The sequence below is a fragment of the Passer domesticus genome, chromosome 19, assembly GCF_036417665.1.
Source record: "Passer domesticus isolate bPasDom1 chromosome 19, bPasDom1.hap1, whole genome shotgun sequence".
Classification (NCBI taxonomy): Eukaryota; Metazoa; Chordata; class Aves; order Passeriformes; family Passeridae; genus Passer; species Passer domesticus.
This window is the reverse complement of record NC_087492.1, coordinates 12660682-12679213: the sequence shown is the minus strand read 5'-3', so window position 1 is coordinate 12679213 and position 18532 is coordinate 12660682. Positions and strand designations below refer to the sequence as shown.

General features: G+C 52.0%; 2 protein-coding genes and 1 non-coding gene across 3 annotated transcripts; 1 reads left to right on the top strand and 2 right to left on the bottom strand.

Moving 5' to 3' along the window:
- Window positions 1-5026: 5026 nt before the first annotated feature.
- Window positions 5027-7779, top strand: LOC135283573 (C-C motif chemokine 4 homolog). Its single transcript, XM_064394506.1, has 3 exons — window positions 5027-6359; window positions 6941-7052; window positions 7407-7779. Exons 1-3 carry the CDS (start codon window positions 6287-6289, stop codon window positions 7492-7494), a joined length of 273 nt encoding a protein of 90 aa, XP_064250576.1. The 5' UTR covers window positions 5027-6286; the 3' UTR covers window positions 7495-7779.
- A 4031-nt stretch (window positions 7780-11810) lies between these two features.
- On the bottom strand, window positions 11811-13844 carry LOC135283571 (C-C motif chemokine 5-like). Its single transcript, XM_064394504.1, has 3 exons — window positions 13513-13844; window positions 12929-13040; window positions 11811-12422 (listed from the first exon to the last, which is right to left on the bottom strand). The coding sequence occupies exons 1-3, from the start codon at window positions 13583-13585 to the stop codon at window positions 12335-12337; spliced, it is 273 nt and encodes a 90-aa protein (XP_064250574.1). The 5' UTR covers window positions 13586-13844; the 3' UTR covers window positions 11811-12334.
- Window positions 13845-18450: 4606 nt separating this feature from the next.
- On the bottom strand, window positions 18451-18532 carry TRNAA-UGC (transfer RNA alanine (anticodon UGC)). Its single transcript has one exon. It is a non-coding gene; the product is annotated as a tRNA-Ala (tRNA).

Here is an 18532-nt window from a genome sequence, read left to right as displayed (position 1 = left end):
AAACTGGTGAGACTGGCTAATGTAAGTTGCTATTTATATCAGGGTTTAATGCTGAGGAATTGGGATTCATTCAATAAAGGTGTCCTGAGTTCAGAAATTGCCCCTATACGAAGATCCACCAACCCCTGCAGCAGCTCCATCCTGCCCAGCTCCAGTGCCAGCACTGATGACATTCCACCAGTGTCCAGAAATTTCACCCCCACCATTCTTGACATTGCTGGAGAAATGTTGGAATTTTTTAGATGATGTCACGTCCTGGAACTGACTCCAGTAAGAAGCTGTGCCTGTGGGAGTGACTGGGGACCATCTGTCTCCAGTGTGGTGGGTCTAGGGAAGAGCACAGCCACCTTGGCTGGTCACCTCTGTCTGGCTCACAGAAAACAATTTGTGTTTCCCCAAAGTGATGTCAGGACAGGAAGTTGGTCATAGCTGATAAGAAATGTGTATCTTGCTAAAGGTCCCATCCTTCTCCAGAAAAGGCATTTTACAAAATAAAATATTCTAGGGAATACTCTTCTTTCTAATGGCTGATGCCTCCGATTTTTCCTGGCCTTTCTTGTGAACCACAGCAAACCAAAGAGGATGACCTGTACAGTATTTTGAAGCAAATTAAGGTGAAATAAAAAAAACCTCTTTGCTCCACGCCCCTCTCCATTCTTGGCATGAAAAGAAAAGAAAGAAACAGGGAAAACCTGAGTTTTTGCAATTTTTGAGCCTTAGGGAGGTGGCTGTGGGGCTGTGTCCCTGGTTCTGACTGCTGGCTCCAGGGGCTGGGACATACCCAACACACCCCATTCAGCATCCTTCAAACCCCAAATGTCTGGAAGGACCAGAAGAAGTGTCTCTGCTGGGGCTGCATCCTCTGCCCACCTTGCTCAGATCAATGTTGAGTCCCCCAGAAAGAAGCAGGGAGGACCAGCCTAAAAATTCAGAGCTCTGCTGGGATGGAAACTAGATGAGGGTAGATTTAGAATAGATATGAGGAAGGAATTCTTCCTTGTGAGGGTGAGCAGGCCCTGGCACAGGGTGCCCAGAGCAGCTGTGGCTGCCCCTGGATCCCTGGCAGTGCCCAAGGCCAGGCTGGATGGGGCTTGGAGCAGCCTGGGATCATGGAAGGGATCCCTGTCGATGGTGGGGGGAGTGGAACAAGGTGCTCTTTAAGGTCCTTTCCAACTCAAACCACTCTTTGATTCTACAATTCTGTGAATACCAAACCCACTTTTAATGAACTCAGTGGGCCTTCCCTGCTTGTTATAGTCAAGAAAAAACAAAAATAAACAAGACACAAATAGTTTTCATTTTCATTGGTGCTCCTGCTGTGCATGTTCTAGGCATTTTTTGGGTGGAGATGGCCTCAGGGAGCACAGGATTTCTGGCTGATCCCCACAGCTTAGGACCACAACCTCCCCGAGAGCAGGGATAACCTTCAAACTTGTGTCTGGGCTATTGCCACACCTGGAGGACATCCCTAATCATATAATCATGGAATCATTAAAGCTGAAAAAGCCCTCTGAGGTCATTGAGTCCAACCATCCTCCAAGCGTTACCAGAGCCACCACTAATGCAAGTCCCCAAGTGCCACATCCACACATCTGTTAAACCCCTCTAGGGATGGGGACTGATGTCCCCCTGGACTCCCTTGCCCAGTGCTGGCCCCCCTCTGCAAGGTCCTGGCAGGGCTGTATCACTGTGGGGAGGTCAGGGCCCCACGGGAGGTGTGAGCCCCAGTCCCACAGTGAGGTGTGAGCTCTGCAGCTGCCAGTGAACAGCCATGCTCATGCACTGCTGTTTACTGGCCTCATTATTTATTCAAAGCTGTAAAACCACTTCCCGTGTGTGGGGCTGTTTGGAGGTCGGGGTGCTCAGCAGTGTTTCTCTGAAGTGCAGCTCCTGTCCCCCATAATGTGGAGGGTTTTTCCACCCCAGATGGGTTTGTGCCCTTCAAAGGGGATATTGTCTGGCTGCCCCAGCTAGCACGGGCTGTGCCTGGCACCCACATCCCCTGGGAGAGAGGGGAGGGCTCGGGGAGCTTTGGCACTGCTCACTGATTGTGCCGCAGCTCCACAGCCTCTCCTGCATCCCTTCATGGCCCTGCAGCCTCCTCCTGTGGGCCCCTGCATCCTTCCACAACCCCCATGGCTTTTCCTGCATCCCCCCACCACCTCCACAGCCACAGCATCCCCATCCCTCCATAGCCCCAGGCTTCCTGCATCCCATGGGGACCATGCAGGGGTGTGCAGCCACACATTGGGACTTGGTGGGGTCAGTTTTTGAGTGAGAGTAGAGGGACGTGGGCTCAGTCAGGGATCACCTGAGGGACAGTCCTTTGACCCCCAAAGCACCTCACCTCTGCCCCAGGTGAAGTCACCAGCATCTCCCAAATGGATCATCCCACTCCCCAGAGCTTGCATCCACTTGTGGACCTACGGAAAGAGGAGAGAAGGCTACAGGAAGTAACAGGGATGGAATAATAATCCTTCCTGTGCTCCAAGGTCCTTCAGTGCCAAGGCTGGGATAGTGCAGCCCCCATAGGTGAGCTGTGCCCCAGGGGGACACTGACAAAGTCCCCCACCAGCCTGGGGAGCGCCCTCACCATCACCCATGAGCAAAGTACCCCCATTCCCCTGCCCTGGGTTCTTGGCTTTGTGACCCGCGTCTCCAGGCAAGGGGAGGATTTCAGGGGAGCTTGAAGGAGTTTGAAAGCTAATCCTTGTCACTGTTTATGTCCCAGGGGTGAAGACTCAGCAGCCCCATAACAACATTTCCTACATGCTTCTCCTTTGAGTAATTTTAGCTTTCTATTTCTACCCTGCCTGTACCAAAACAAACCTCATACCCCAGTCGAGTGAGGCCAAAGTGGTAAAGAATGGCTTTTTTCCAGGAACAATAAAGGAAGCTTGGGAGGGGTCAGCTAATAAACACTTGAACTGCAGGAACTGCAATAGCAGAGAGCTCTGGGATTTGCCAGAGAAGCGAAAACCAGTGGACAGAAGCAGAAAACCGAAACCAGAAACCGGGCCCAGAGGTCCGCAAGGGCGACTCCGAGCTCAGGAGCGGCCGGCGATGACTCAGAGCGAGAGCCCGCGGGTCTGTGACGGGAGGAGCTGTCCCCCTTGCCCGGGAGGCTTCCCGGCATTCTGGGGGAAGCAACGTTCCAGCCGACAAAGCAGCTCTGAGGGCACCCACTGGTGACATTTGAACCAAGGGGCTGCAGCTGCAGCAGCTTTTTTGCAGCACCTCCTCCTCCTCCTCCTTCCCCCCCTTCACCTCCTCACATTCAGTTGTGCTTTCTTTCCTCACACTGACCATCTCAGAGCTTCCAGGTGAAAGACAGAGCTGCAGCTCCCATCACAGCCACCACACCTCCCCACATCCCCCTGTGCCCCATGCACATGATCAGACTCGTGGTTTGTGCCTTGCAGGCAGCAGCTGGCGAGCAGAAGGTGCGAAGTTCCCATGAGCAAAGCTGTCACCTGCTGGTGCCAGCCACAGGGTGCCTTTCTGCAGCCAAAGCCGTTGTCACTGCTCCATTCAGCGCTGGCGTTTGTCACGCTCGAATGTGAGTTACAAGAACAGAGGAACATAAAACTCCCAGTGTTGGTTTCTGAATGAATTATTTCCGTGACAAAAAGCCATCATTTGGGTTTTTTTCAGCAGCAATTCAGCCGCAAGCTGGAGCCACTTCTTGTTCTGCGCTGAGCTGATCAGACTTACCAAGGGAACAAAGAGCTGATCCTGCCAGACTTGCTTGTGGCAAAATCCACCACCTTCCCTGATATCCTTGTCAGGACTTACAGAGACTTTGGTCCCTCTAAAAGCACACCCTTGGACACTGGTGAGGTCTCTGCCCAGATGAGGATGTGCCACAGCTGGCAGCACCAGGGATGTAAGGCAGGACAAGACCATAAGGGAAAGGAGGAATGCAAAACAAACCCTCTCCATAGAATAAGTGTGGGAAGGGGCAGACCAATCTAAGGAGCCTCCAACCTTCTCATTTCAGTCCCTGCCGGGGCAAGCCAGCTGGTGAAGAACAGTGCCATTGCTGTCATTGACATTGCTCACATCTGCAGCTCCAGGGTAGCCAAACAGGGGGTTTAGAATTCTGGGAGAGAAAATCCAGGCTCAGGAACACAACCAGGGGCCTGAGCAGCCTCTCTGCAGTGAAGGGGTCTTTGACTGCGTGTCCAGAATGTGACAGGACATCAGGAAGCCCAGGTCATCCCTCTTCCTGCTCCCCAAGGAGCTGCCCTGAGTTGTTGGCCTGCTGAGGCTTGGTGTCTCCCACGTCAGGCAGGTTGTCCCTCACTTTCATCTCACCTCTTTAGCCAGAAAATCCATCTTCTACCCAAGGCATCTCTTGGAGGGAGTGGCTGAGGCTGGCAAAATGTCTCAGGTGTGGCAAACCCCTTCTACTAGTGAAAGGCCTGCTCCCAGGTGAAGTCCTGCCCTTTGGGATGCCTGTGACTGCTAAGGGCAAAGTGGTGAAGGGTGGATTAGTGAAACAGCAGTGAGAGAGGCTGAGAATGGGCTCGACACTGTGCTTGGAGGGTTGTGATCTCTTGCACAAAGTCCTGCTAGAGGCCAGTTAGCAGCAGGGAAACCCAGGGATCGATAGTGGGTAGTCCTTAATATGTTGATGTCCTGGCTGATAGGACAAAGGTCACCCTCAGCGAGCTGGCAGGTGACACAAAGTTGGGAGGATGGCTTGTCACATTAAAGGGACATGCTGCCATCATAGAATCATGGAATGTATTGGGAACAAAGAGACCTTAAACCCCCCCCCCCCGCCCCAGGTCTGTCCCCCCTGCCATGGACAGGGACACCTTCCACTATCCCAGGCTGCTCCAAGCCCTGTTCAACCTGGACACTTCCAGGGAGGGGGCAGCCACAGCTTCCCCCCTTCCCCCTGGAAGCAAGGTGCTCCAGGACCTCACTACCCTCACAGAGAAGAATTTCTTGCTGATATTTAATCTCCCCTTTTTTTTTTTTTTTTTTTTTTACTTTAAAGCTGGTCCCCCTTGTCTTATCACTTTTGGCCTGTGTGAAATCTTCAGAGACCTCATCAGGATGGAGAACCTCATGAAGCTCAAAAAGAAGTGCAAAGTCCTGACCCTGTGAAGGAACATCCCCAGCCACCAGTATATGGCAGTGCTGACCAGCTGGAAAGCAGTTTGGCAAAAAAGGACCTGGAGCTCCTGGTGGACACCAGACTGGACATGAGCAGCAATGGGCCCTTGCCACGAAAATTCCATCAGGCTCTTGGGCTGCATGAGGAGGAACATTGACAGCAAGTTGAAGGAGGGGACCCTTCCCCTCTGCTCAGCATTGGGGAGGCTGTTCCTCAAGTGCTGGGTCCGGTTCTGAGCTCCCCAGGATTAGAGATGTATGGACATACTGAGACAGTCCAGCAAAGGGCCATAGAGATGATGAAGAGATAGGAACATTTCTCCAGGGAGGAGATGCTGGTACAGTTCAGGATGGAGAGGGCTCAGAGGATTCTTACCAATGTTTGTGGAGCAAAGTAGATGCAGCCCAACTCTCAGTGGTGACCACTAACAGGAGAAGAGGCAACAAGAAATTGTATTTAAACACCAGATAAAACGTTATTGCACTCTGAAACAGGCTGTCCAGACAGGCTGTGGAGTCTCACAGCCCACCTGGACATGGTCCTGGGCAGCATCTCCAGGGACTGGGCTGGATGAATTCCAGCCTCAGCTCCTTGCCAGCCCTGTGGGTGTGGGGAGGGCAGGCTGGGTGTTTTGGGTGGCACAGAGCCCTCAGTGCAGCTATCCCTCAGCTCCGGGGCAGCAGCTGAGCAGTCTCTGGCAATCATCTAGCACACAATGGCACGAGAACACTTCTGTGCTGCCTGTTGGGGTTTTTTCCAGAGCTGCATAATCCTACACAAACATTGCCTTTCCCTACACAGCCTCATAGGGAAATCCCCCTCTGGAGTCCAGTGGGACCATTGTCCTTTTTGTGGCCAGGCCACTTGGCACATTTTAGTTTCCTTTTGATTTGAATAAAGCAAAAATGAATGCTGAGTCACTTGGCATTGTGAGGGACCATATTCCATTCTACCTAATTTTTTTCTGTTCCTTCTAATTCCCTTCAGCTATTTCACTTTCATGTCATCCTTTATCATCATCTTGGAATTTCCATTTCGGCTACTCCCAGCTGCCTCTAGGACTCCCTTTTAAAAGAGGGCTGAATCCAGCTGTTGCACACTGAGCTGCATCTTCCAGAGCTTCTGCTTCTGCTCTGACCGCCCTCACCTGACTGAAAGATGAAGGTCTCTGCAGCTGGATTGGCTCTCCTCCTCATTTCAGCCTCCTTTTCCCAAATTTTCTGTGGCCCAGGTGAGTCCTGCTTTTTCATTTGTGAAGGGAGAACAGATCTGAACCTTCCATATTATTTCTCCATTGAGCTCCCATGACAGATAACTGGGAATTTATCAGCATTTGTGCCATTCTCCACTCTGCCCAGAGATCAGCTGCACGTAGGAGCCCTGGAATCAGAAAATCATCCATTTATCCATCCATTTATCCATCCATTTATCCATCCATTTATCCATCCATTTATCCACCCATCCATCCATCCATCCATCCATCCATCCATCCATCCATCCATCCATCCATCCATCCATCATCCATCCATCCATCCTCCATGCATCCATCCACCCACCCATCCAGCCTGGGCTCGAAGTACTTATTCCTGGTTAGAGTTGAGAGACTTCCACCTCTGTTCTGGGGCTGGAGGAGTGGGGGAAGTGAAGCTCTGAGCAGTGGCAGAGTGAGAATCTCACAGTACCTTGATACTGCTTGGGGTATTGGACCAGATGATCCCCAATGTCCATTTCAACCTTAATTATTCTCTACTTTCTCACTGCCTTCCCTGCCAGCACCCCACTGCTCACATTGTTTTCCTTTTCCTCTTCTAGCTGGACCCAACATCCCAATCTGCTGTGTCACATATAGCCGGCACAAACTCCCATGGAAGCTCATCCAGCGTCATTACAGCACCAGCAGCAGCTGTCCTCAGCCAGCCATCGTGTGAGTGCCAGCGCATGGGACAGGGCAGGGCCAGCCGTGGTGGGGAGTGGGTCAGTGACCAGCTCTGCACAGCAAGGGGGGCTGTAGGAACAGAGCAGGGAGAGGGGAATACCAAGGAGAAAGGGCTCGCACAGGGATTGCTGGGGATGCTTGTGTGGGGATTCCAGGGATGCCCCTGCAGGAGTGGAGGAAGCAGTGTAGGGGAAGGGATGGGAGTGGGGAGCATCACAGCCAGCTGCTGCTTTCCGCATCTGCACACGGGAAAACTTCTTGCAATGCTAAGAGCTGGGATCCAGGCTCTCCTGGGAAGCAGGTGTGAGCAGAGATCTAACAGGTCCCATCCCCGTTCCACAGGTTTGTCACAAAGGAAGGCCGCCAGGTCTGTGCCAATCCTGAAAACACCTGGGTCCAAAGCTACCTGAAAATTTTGGAGCAGAACTGAGCCATGCAGTGTGACAAGAGTAGCTGCTGTCATGGACAAGTCACGTTATCCTGAGCTCCCTCCGTGGAGTGGGACCCTGGGACAACAGGAGCCACAGGAGCATCTGCAGGTGTCCCCAGAGGACTGCTGGAAGGGCAGCTTGTGTTCATGGCTGCTGCTCATCCTTGACTTGCACAGACCAGGCTTCTGCCTCATCCCTCTGCCCCATCCCTCTGTCCCATGGGTGTAGGCCCATGGGACTGCACCTTGGATTATTTGAAGTTATTTAAGAAATTATCATATGGGACAGTCAGTCTTTTTTTTTTTTTTTTTTTTTTTTTGTGGATGATGATATTATTTATAGGGGGGTGACAGGGAGGGTATTTCTAGGAGGGTGACTCAATGTTGGATGACGGGGGACCCTGGTTTATACATGTCAACTCTTCATTCTGGAGAATAAAGAATTTGGAGAAAACCTTTGCTTTTTTCCCATTTATGTGCCTCTGTGTGGTGCTCACCAGCACACACAGAACATCCCTCTGAGCCATCTGAGCCTCTATAGGACACATGAAGATGGAAAATGCTTTGAGGCAAACCCATAAAGTTTCCATACTGCAGACTCAGAAACATCCTCCAAAACCTCATTCCCCCACAGCACACACCAGCCAGTCCCCACATCCTCTACAGAATTAGAAGTGTTTGTACCCACATGGGGAACTTTTACATTCATGAGTCTGCTCTCCATACTCCCAGGCACATCCCACACATTTGCTGCTCCTAGTCCCACACACCCCACATCAAACTGATCCTTGGGTGTGCAATGTCATGTTGAGACCAGCAGTGCTGGAGAGGGACAGGGACCCCATCTTTCATTCTGACCACCCCAGTGGGGGTTGTTCCTCACTTTCCCACCTGTAGAACAAAGGGAAAGGTCTAGCTCTTGCTGGAAAAAAACCTGCTGCAGTTGTTCTCAGGATGCAGCTTTCCATGGGAACATTAATGGGAAGGAACAGGTCCCAAAGGCACAGTGCTGGGAACACCTTGTCCATGGAGGTCATGCTCAGGGTTCTTTGACATCTGCACTCTGTGAAGAAATCCAAAAAGGATTTGGGTTGTACAGGAATTTAAAGCTCATCTCATTCCACCCCTGCTGTGGGCAGGGACACCTTCTACTGGACCCTGTCCTAGCCTTGGACACTTCCAGAGCTGGGGCAGCCACAGCATCTTTGGGCAACCTGTGCCAGGGCCTCACCCCCTTACAGGAAGAATTTCTTCCCAATGTCCATTCTAAACTGACCTCCTTCAGTGTAATACCATTCCCTTTTGACCTACAGCAATAGGCCCTGCTAAAACTTTTGTTCCCATCTTTCTTGCTGTCCTCTATTGTCAAGCAAATTGTATTCTATTTGCCATCTGTATGGCAGTCGTCTTCTGTTCAGTGGGCAGATTTCCTTATCTCTTCCACACCCACTCCCCCCTCCAGGGAGACATCTGCTGGTAACAGGCTACTGAATGTCACTGCATGGCTGATAAGAACTACAGCATCCCACTGGGAGATACTCCAGAGGGAGGAGTCAAACATTCCTTCCTGGATATAATCTGAGATTCTGGAACACCAGAATGGCTTCTCCACTGGATTTCCCAGAGGAACAGCTGCCTCTTGCACTGGATCTTCAGAGGAAGACTACACCCTTCTGCAGGATCCCTGCTCCAACAGAACCACACCTGACACTCCAGGAGGACTGCAGCCACCATTCCAATTGGACTGCTACCAACACCCTGACCAACAGGGTGTCAGGTTGTGTTCTGACTCTGTCAGTGTTGTTTTGATTTACTGCATTGTTTATTTTACCTTTTATTTTCTTCCCTAGTAAAAAAACTTATTCTTGCTCCCTTTTTTTTTTTTTTTTTTTTTTTTTTTGCCTGAGAGACCCCTTAATTTCAAATATATAATAATTTGGAGGGAGGGGGTTTGCATTTTCCATTTTAGGGGGGGGTCCTGCCTTCCTTAGCAAACACCTGTCTTTCCAAACCAAGACACTTACAGACCCCCTTCAAGTGCCCCCACACCATAGTCCAGAGCTGGCCTAGCTTTGCCCATGTCCTGCTCTTCCTAAAGCAAAAAAAAAAGCTTTCTCTTAGTGTTTATTTTTTTTCCCTGGCAGCTATAGGTCAGATTTGGCAACTCTGAGGCTGGGAAAGCACTTCTGTATTGTCTTGTGATTTCTCTCTAGTCTTGTGTTTTCTGGGTAAGAAAACTGGCTGTAGTCAAAAAGGTCATAAACACCAAGGAGCAGCATCCCAGCCAAGGGCAGCCCAGCCCAGCACCATTCTGTGTCCCAGGAGATGGTGCTGGGGCCATACATGGAGAGATGAAAATCTGCAGGGGGTGTATCCTGAGTGTGGCCACCTCACTGTGCTGTGAAACCATGGAGCAGAGTGGTCGGTGGATGTACAGGAGCAGGTGAAGATCCCAAGAATTGGGTGCTGGATGTCTCCTCTGCCCCTGAGGACATCCTAACCCTAAGTCTGGCACTGCAGAGGAACTAGGGGAGCCCCACATTGTCCCTGCTCTGGGACTCTGAGCTGAGAGGTGATGGAAGATGGATGCTTTGGAGAAAGGAAAGTCGAGGGGAGTACTGGGGTTTATCGCATGCCCAGGATGCAGGGACAGGCTGGTGAAACTGGATCATCCAGTGCTGCAGCTACCTCCCCTCAGGACAGTCCCTGGCTGTGTGCCCAGGCACTTGTGGGAATTTCCCTCTCAAGCCTTTCTGGTTTCCATTTCCAGTTGCTGGACATAGGGAACATTTCCTTCCCTGCCTGCAGTGGCAGAAGGCGTCAGGAGATCAGAAAACCTGCATGGTTCCATGGGCAAAACACTGGATAGCCTGGTTTTCTCTGGTCTTTTTGAGAGCATGAACCCTGAGGCTGTTCCCTCTCTCCCAGCTTCACTTGAAGAAGCCCTGGGAGGAGAGAGGTGCCGTGGAGACCCTCAGTCCCAGTGCCCACATTGTCTCCCTGCTGGTCACTGCTCCTAACCCCATAATGAACATCCTGACATGGCCTCTCACTGCCACTTCTGGAGAACTGAAGGTTTGATCTTGGCCTCACACCTCAGCCTCTTCAATTTCTGTCTTTTCAACCTGCATTGGCCACTTCATCCAAGAATCCTTTCTCCTAAACCCACCCATTTATACATCCCATCACTGGTGCTACCCTGTGGCAAGTGGAAGCTGGACGGATCAGGCTAAGCGCAAACATGGTCTGTATATCTGCCCAAGCCCTGATGGCAACTTGAAGATCACTCTGCTTGAGCCTTGTTTCTTTCCTTGTTTCTGCTTTTCTTTCCCAATCCTGCTCTCCTCCCCACCCAGAACCATAGAATCACTAAGGTTGGAAGTGACCTCTAGGATGGTGGCTCCAGCCATTCCCCCAGCACTGCCAAGACCACCCCTAACCCATGTCCCCAAGTGCCACATCCACGCATCAGTTAAATGCCTCCAGGGAGGGAGACTCCACCCCTGCCCTGGGCAGAGGTGATGATGAGCAAGGGGAGGTCAGGAGACAACCTGAGCATCTGCAGACCACTGTGGCACCAATGGGGCTTGGGACAGTTTGTCTCACACTGGTTTTCTTGGCCCTAATAAGCAGCTCTGACAGACACAGCCTCAATTGTTCCCATCCCCTGTAGAGCTCCAGCAGGGAGGTGGGACCAGCAGTCTCGTTTTCTACCCGCAAAGTTATCAGCCAGTTTTAAATGTCAACCGCAGGGTGATAAAGTACTTTGTTGGTTTTACTTTGTGCTTTTTTAAACAGAAGTCTTGTTTCCTGCCGCAGGAAGCTGCGGAACAACAGTGAATTGGTGCTTGTCTTGCAATAAACACTAACAGAGCATCCCAAGAGCTAAGCCTGGCTCAGGCTGCATTCCAGAGGAGCCTGTGCCAGGGATGTAGTCCTGACCATCCCCCTTTTCTCTCACCATAGGGACACGCCTGAATTCCCACCCTGAGATTTCCAGGCATTCCTTTGCCAAATCTGCAGTGGCAAAGCCCCACTAGCTCCCAGCCTTGGCTATGATATGATGCGGGAAAGGGCTGGGGAGAAGTTCTGGCTCCACATCAGCGCAGGGACTGGGAGCTGCTGGGAGGTGCTGGGAGGTGCTGGGGCTGCTGCTGCTGTGGTGCTGAGATCAGGGAAGCCAAGCAGAAGGGAAGGCTTTTAGACCTAAGAAGGCTGGGGCACTTCCAGCTGAGAAGTTGGGTTTTTCCCCTACATCTCTGAAAATAGTTGTAGTGGGGTCCCCATTTTCCAAACAGGAGGGGAACAACCAGTGATGACACACAGAGAAAAAAGCTTTATTCATTGGCACCAGCACAAAAGAGCAGTTTGAGAATAAGGCTGAACACTGTGGTTCCCCAACAAGCATCCTGTAAGTAACTAGGGTACCACTTAGCTAGGGACAGATCTTACTCACAGCATCTACTGCACCGTTACAAAATTCAGTGGGAAAACTCATCCTGGGCTTATAAAACAGCACTCAGACCTAATTCCAACTCACAAATAGCTCTGGGGTGAAATCCCCCTCCCATTCTATCAGTGGAGGCACAAGGCAGGGCTCAATTTGGCCACATCACACAGCAGGGCACCCCAAGATGGGTCTGCAAGGCCAGGAGGTCTTCAGCATCATGGCTGCCCTATGTGTAGCTGAATTATTGTGGATAAATGACACCTTTGCAAGGCAAAACAAACTTCCAGAGTCCCAAGGTGGCTCAGCAGATCCTGGTGCTTGGCAATAGCATTTCTAGGTCTGTGCCAAGCTCTCACAGGTGGTCTGGCAGGACTTCTCAGCTCCCAGTGCTCACTGCAGCTCCAGGCTGTTCACATATTCCTTCACCCACCTGGCATCAGGGTTAGCACAGACCTCCCGCTTCTTCCTGGTCACGAACCTGGCAAGTCAAGAGTTCAGGGGTTACAGTTCCCGGGGGGAAAAGGGGCATGAGGGACTGGGGTCATGTTATTGGGTCACCTCCCACAAACCCTCAAGCATCCTGGAGCTGCAGAGTGTGCTAAAACTCAGGGGGAGATCAGGGTCCCTTGGGAGAGCCTGCCATGCTCAGATATTCGTCTCCTTGTCCTACGGCAGAGGTGAGCCTGGGTGCAGTGTGGAATGTTGTGTGGATTGAGTTCGTCAAGCTCTGGAAGACCCTGCTGCCTCCTGACCTCCTTCCCATGCCTTATTTCCAGCATTAGGACAGTCCAAGGAGACCAAGGGACCACTTATTTCTCAGCTGAGGAGGGTGAGGGCTTACACACTGCACATGGAACCTGCGTGGCTGCTCCCTTCCCCCAGGTATGATGCTTCACAGCATCCTGCTCCTGGCCCTGTTAGATGTGAAGCCAGGAGCCCAAAGGCTGGCAGAGTGTTCCCTCAGGGCCCAAAGCTGTTACTTACACAACTGCTGGCTGGGAGCACTTGCTGCTGGTGTAGAAATACTCCTGCACATGACTCTGAGGCAGCTTTCGTGAGATGTAGCTGAAGCAGCATAAAGCCATGTCAGACCCCACTGGAAGAGATCGGGAAACTCAGCCTGAGACCATTACTCAATAAATTGTACATTCCTGGCTGAGAGCACAGGCAACCACGTCCTCAATCAGCTGAACCATCCCTTCTCCTGTTTTCCCTAAAAATTGGCAAGAAATTGCTGTGAACACAGAAGCTTGATTAAAAATATTGCTAGGATTGTTTGTTAAATGTTTTACATTAATGTCCAGTGTAAAAATCTCTATTGTTACCCTGTGTCCACTCCTAAGGGCCAGCAAGAAAATGAGGGGAGAGGAAACCTGAAAACTTTGATACCAGTAAAATTCATCCCTAAGAATAAAGGATATTAGAAAGAAAGACCAGTCCAAATAAATCAAGAGAAGTTATTCAAACAGGTTCCCAACATCTTCAGATGACTTTTATGAGTTCTGCTACAAATTACAGGCAGTCAGAGCAAAAGTCCACCCAGGAGAACAGAGGGATGCTGTACTCACATGGAGCAGGAAGGGCCTGAGAAAAGAGGTCAGCAACCAGGATGATGGAGAGGCAGAGTGTGGAGATGTTCATCCTGGACAGGGATAAGCAGAGGCAGGATCAGAGCAGGTTCCTCCTGTGCTTTTTGTGAGTTGCTGGCTCAGTCCTTTTTGTAGGGACAGTGGCCAGTCAGTCAGATTTGAAGGCAAACGTGGAATTTCCAAAACACAATGGAGCTGATGTCATGGCACATTTGCCTCAGAAATACTAAAAAATAAAAAAAAAGAAACAGCTGGTTGAGGAAGTAGCAGAATAGCCTTTGTGTGAAGGGAGGTAAGTGTGAGCAAATCAGCCTCCAGTGACCAAGACAGGATATGAAACCATCCTTGAGCAGCAGGTTCACAATTGCATCATCTGAAATGACTCTGCTTATCAAAGTCACCTCAGCATCCCCACCAAAGCACCAGGAGGACCCAGCTCAGTCTCGTCTTCAAGGAACCAGGTCTGGGGGTCAGGGGTGCTCAGAACCTCAAATGGAAGGTGCAGGTCCTGCTAAGGGGTCCCTTCTCCAGTGGTGGGTCTGGGAAATGTCCAGGGTGGATACAGGGGGTCAGTGAGGGCAGCACGGGCAGCAGGAACACTCAGTCTGGAAAGTGGCTGTAGATCCAGGCTGGCAGCCTTGGCACCATCAAGCACAAAATTCTCAGTGCTGTGCTTCCAGTGTGGAGCTGTGCCCTCCAAACTCCTCCCAACAATCCCAGTAGGGGCTGGGCTTGATTGGGAATCCTGCCTGGATGGGCTAACTCTACAAAGTGCATCTTCTCCAAGTGCCAGTGGGTTTCATTCAAGGTGGGATGCAAAGGGCAGAGCAGGAGCCTCCCCAGCCCAGGGAGCTGAGAGGGGCCAAGAGACTCCAATCCCTGGTGCCCCCCTATAGTCACAGACAGTCACGGTGCCAGGGAGCATTTCCCCTTTTTCCACCTCTCTACTTTGTGACCGGCCCCTATTTTGCCAGCTCACTCCCTGTGGTTCCTCTGGGTGTTTTCCAGCCCAGCTGCTGCTCACAAGGTGCCACGTGCTCGTGTTTCCCAGATTTCCTCACTGACCCTTGGCCCTAGTGCTGCGACAGGGCTGCTGCAGAGAAGAGCTGCTCTGCTGCCACTCTCCTTCTCCCCCACTGGCCTCATGGGTCTGTGGGGGCACTCAGAACCTTCCCAGTGTACCCTCCACTATGATGTCCCCATCGGTGGGGACCAGGGCTGCAGGAGGGTCTCCAGGACTGTGCCAGGGACATTGATGGGTGGGCAGGATCCCATGGTTTTTCCAAATCATCCTCCCAGGAGGCATCCAGGTGGTGTCCTGAGGACCCTGAGGACTCTTCATGAGCAGGAGCCAAGTGGCTGATATGAGGGGGTTGTCACAGACACACGGTGGCGGCATTTTGGAGCAGCACTGCAATGTGCTGCAGGTATTCAGGCTTTGCAAAGGACAAAACCTCAGCTGGAATTTGCCAAAGGACACTCCCTGTCGGAGACGGGGAGACGGATTATTTACTGCTATTGCCATATTGTACTCCAGAATTCTGATTAGTCTGTTGGTCTGGCTAATTGATGTGAGCATTGCTTATGCCTCAGATCCATGTAGGGTGTAAAGTAAGGCAGTGGGACTCATCCTCATCTTCTCAGCACAACAGCAACAACGGCATTTGTGCTGAGCCTCTTCCCCACTGCCCCAAGGGTGATCCTGGAGCTGGGATTTCTCTTTCCAAGGAGCAGTGCCTGTAGAAAAAGGTCTATTTTTATGTCCTCCGCCTGCCTTGCCACATGGCCCTACAAAATGCTCCAAAAAGCAGCTGCCATGCTGTGTCACCTCCCAGTCGCCTGTGGTGAGTGGCAGAGATGGAGACTGTCCTGCCTTGGGACATACAAATGAACCTGTTTGGTGTTCCCAGATCTGCTGGCAGATGAAGGAACTGTTACTGCCTGTGACATAATGTGTGACAGGGCCAGATCAAGATCTTAGAAACCACAGAAAGATTCTGATGCTCCCCCAACCGCAAGGCAGCCAGATCTCACACTCTGTCATGACTGGTAAAGGCAACCGAAACCATGACATCTGATTATTGCTCTCACAACACAGGGTGACTTCTCCTCAGCCCTGCACAGCCTCCCCTTTCCCTGTCCCAGACAGGCCCAAGGACTGGCACAATCCTGTAGGATCATCACACGGCCCAACCTTGCCCCTCGCTTGGGGGTTTTGCCCTGTGCAGGGTTTTTGAAGATGCATTCTGCAGCCCTGGCCCTCACAGCAGAGATGCCAGAGATTTGGAAAGATGCCAGGTCATTTGTCATAGCTCCATCTTTTCTCCAGGCCACATTCCCCGAGGCTGCCTTCCTTTGCCTTCTCCTTCTCCTTACAGGGCAGCTCCCCAGGGAAAGGTGTTGGCAAAGGCGGCAGCTGGGATCCACCAGGCACTGCAGAGGAACCTGGGAAGAGATCGTGGCACCACAGGGACCCAGGGGGTGGGGGATGCCCAAAGTCCCACTGGGACCCGACCAGGTCATGGAAGGGCTGCAGAAGGGGACCATGGTGGGGTTTGGCCTCAGATGGAGACGGGAGCTGCACTGCCCATTTTTTTGAGTTGCATGGGACAAGACAAAGCACAGGGAGGTTTCTGCAATCTGTGTGCCTCAATCCCTGAAAACCAGGGAGGTTTTCTCTCTGTCCATTTACTTCTCCTCCCACCCACATACGAGCATCCAAGGAGCACCGGGCCCTCTGCTACCCTGCACGGGAAGTGTTCGTGGAGCCCTTCCACTCCCCTCACCTCAGCCATGGGTCATCCATCTGCTGAGGAGCCCTGGAGACACCCCCGTGCTCCCCTCTGTGTCAGTGCTCCTTCCCATTGAATCAGAAGCTCCCTATGCTGGGATCTGCAGGGACAGGTGACACTTGTACTGACCCCTTGAGACCGTGTGCTTTTTGTCCTGGGCAGGGGTCTGCAGCTCTGCAATGCCCTGTCTTGCTGCCCATGCTGGTAGCAAATCCTTGGGGAGTAGGGGGACCATTTCTATCCCCTCTCCATCTCCCTGTTCATCAGGAAGCCACTTTTTGTTCCCCTTCTGTGGGGCAAAGGAAGACAGAAATGTCTACTCCCCTAAGAACTCTCTGTAAAAAAGAATCACCTAGTGGTTACCTGCTCTTCACAGCTCCAGATTAGGTTCCAAAAGCTGGCCCCAGCCAGCTGTTTTCTCACAGACAAACAAGATGACCAGGTTACTGTAAAACTGGCAGGAATGGGGCTCCAGACACACTCCCTGCTCAGCACCAGGGCTCAGTTCAGTTTCTCTTGCCCAGGAAAGGCTCTGCTAACAGTCAGCCCATACCTGCACTTTTGTTGTTCTCCCCAGGTGACTCTGGGGAAGCTCAGGCTGTGCACTGGGGGTCAGTGTTGTGTCCATGACACTGTGCCCAGTGTGGTGTGTGTCACACGAGCCTGGCAGTGCACAGCAGCCCCAAAGGGAGCACGATCCAGCAGCAGCAGGAAAACTTCCCTGGTGAACCTCCAGAGGATACTACACCTTTTCCTGAACCCTTTGCTTTCACTGCCTTCCCCAAACCTGCCTTCAGTGGTGGTCAGAGTCATAGCACTACCATCTCCTGCTTCCCTGGCCTACAGAGGTGGGGTGTCCTTGCATAGAGGGATTTCCCAATGCCACAGGCATCCCTGCCAATTCCCCCAGAAAGGCTGTGGCATCCATGCTCTCTGGTCCTCTCCCTGAACTGCGGGGAGCAAGCATCCCTGTCCCTTCAGGGCTTGGTTGATGCTAGCAGCAGCTCATTCTGGTGTTGGCCACTCTACACTGGTGCTCACCACTCGTCGCTGGTGGTCACTACTCATCCCTGGTGGTCACTACTCATCCCTGGTGGTCTAGTGGTCAGGTTTTGTCACTCTCACTGCTGTGGCCTGGGCTCAGTTCCCAGCCAGGGAAGGGGTTCCTGCAGCCACCACAGGTCCCAGTCTTTTCCTGTGTGGCTGTGCTGTCCTGAAGCAGCTCCTGGGGTTCAGTTCAGGGTTCAGAAGCTCCCAGAGTGTGGGGCTGGGTGAGGGTGAAATGAATTTTGGGCGGTGGCAGCAGCCTCCTGTCCTCCCACTGCCATCAAGCAGCAGCCAGAGGGGTAATACTCGTGTGGTGGGGTGTAGGGAGCAGGGTGTGACAGGGATGTAGGGGGCTCACGAGCCAATGCCCTGATACCTACCCCAGAGGGGTTTTACACTGATGCAATACTGGGGACTGTGATGGTTTATGTCCCCTTCTAATGCCATGGCCACAGTTTGGCCCCATTTCTCCCAAATGCTTTGTTGTGCCAGTCGGGAGTTGTTGGAAGGGAGGGAATTGGCATGATAAAAAACATTACCCTGCCTCTACAGGATCTGCTTCTTATCAGCCTTTGCCCTTCTCTCTTTAAAACATTCCAGGCATTAGTCTCTGGGTATCAGTGACACAATAAATCACAGGGCTCTACCAGTTTAAACAAAATTCAGTCTGTCACTGCAGAGTGAAGGCTGTAGGGAGCAGGGTGACACTGGTGCAGAGAGCTGGGTGAAGGGTTGCAGAAGGCAGAGTGACACATTTATAGAAAGCAAGGTGACACATCTGTAAGGAGGAGGGTGACAGGAGGCAGAAGCAGGGTGACACATCCACAGGCAACAGTATCACACAGCTGTAGGGAACAGGGTGACAGGGCTGTATAGGGAGGGGACAGGCTAATGGCAAGATTTCTTCCTGTGATAAGAAGTGCAGGGCTGCTCCTCTGAACCACCTCCTAAAGGTAAAGAGTCCCTAGTGATCAAGGCCAGAGCCAGGATGGGAACACAGGGTCCCCTCAAGGGAGTGTGACTGCCCCATGTCTGTCCCTCCTGGGGCAACAGGGACAGGGACTGACAGTGAAACTCCTGCTGTGAGCAGGACTTGAACCTGCACAGGTAAACGCAATAGGATTGCAAGTCCAACACCTTCACCACTCAGCCACCACAGC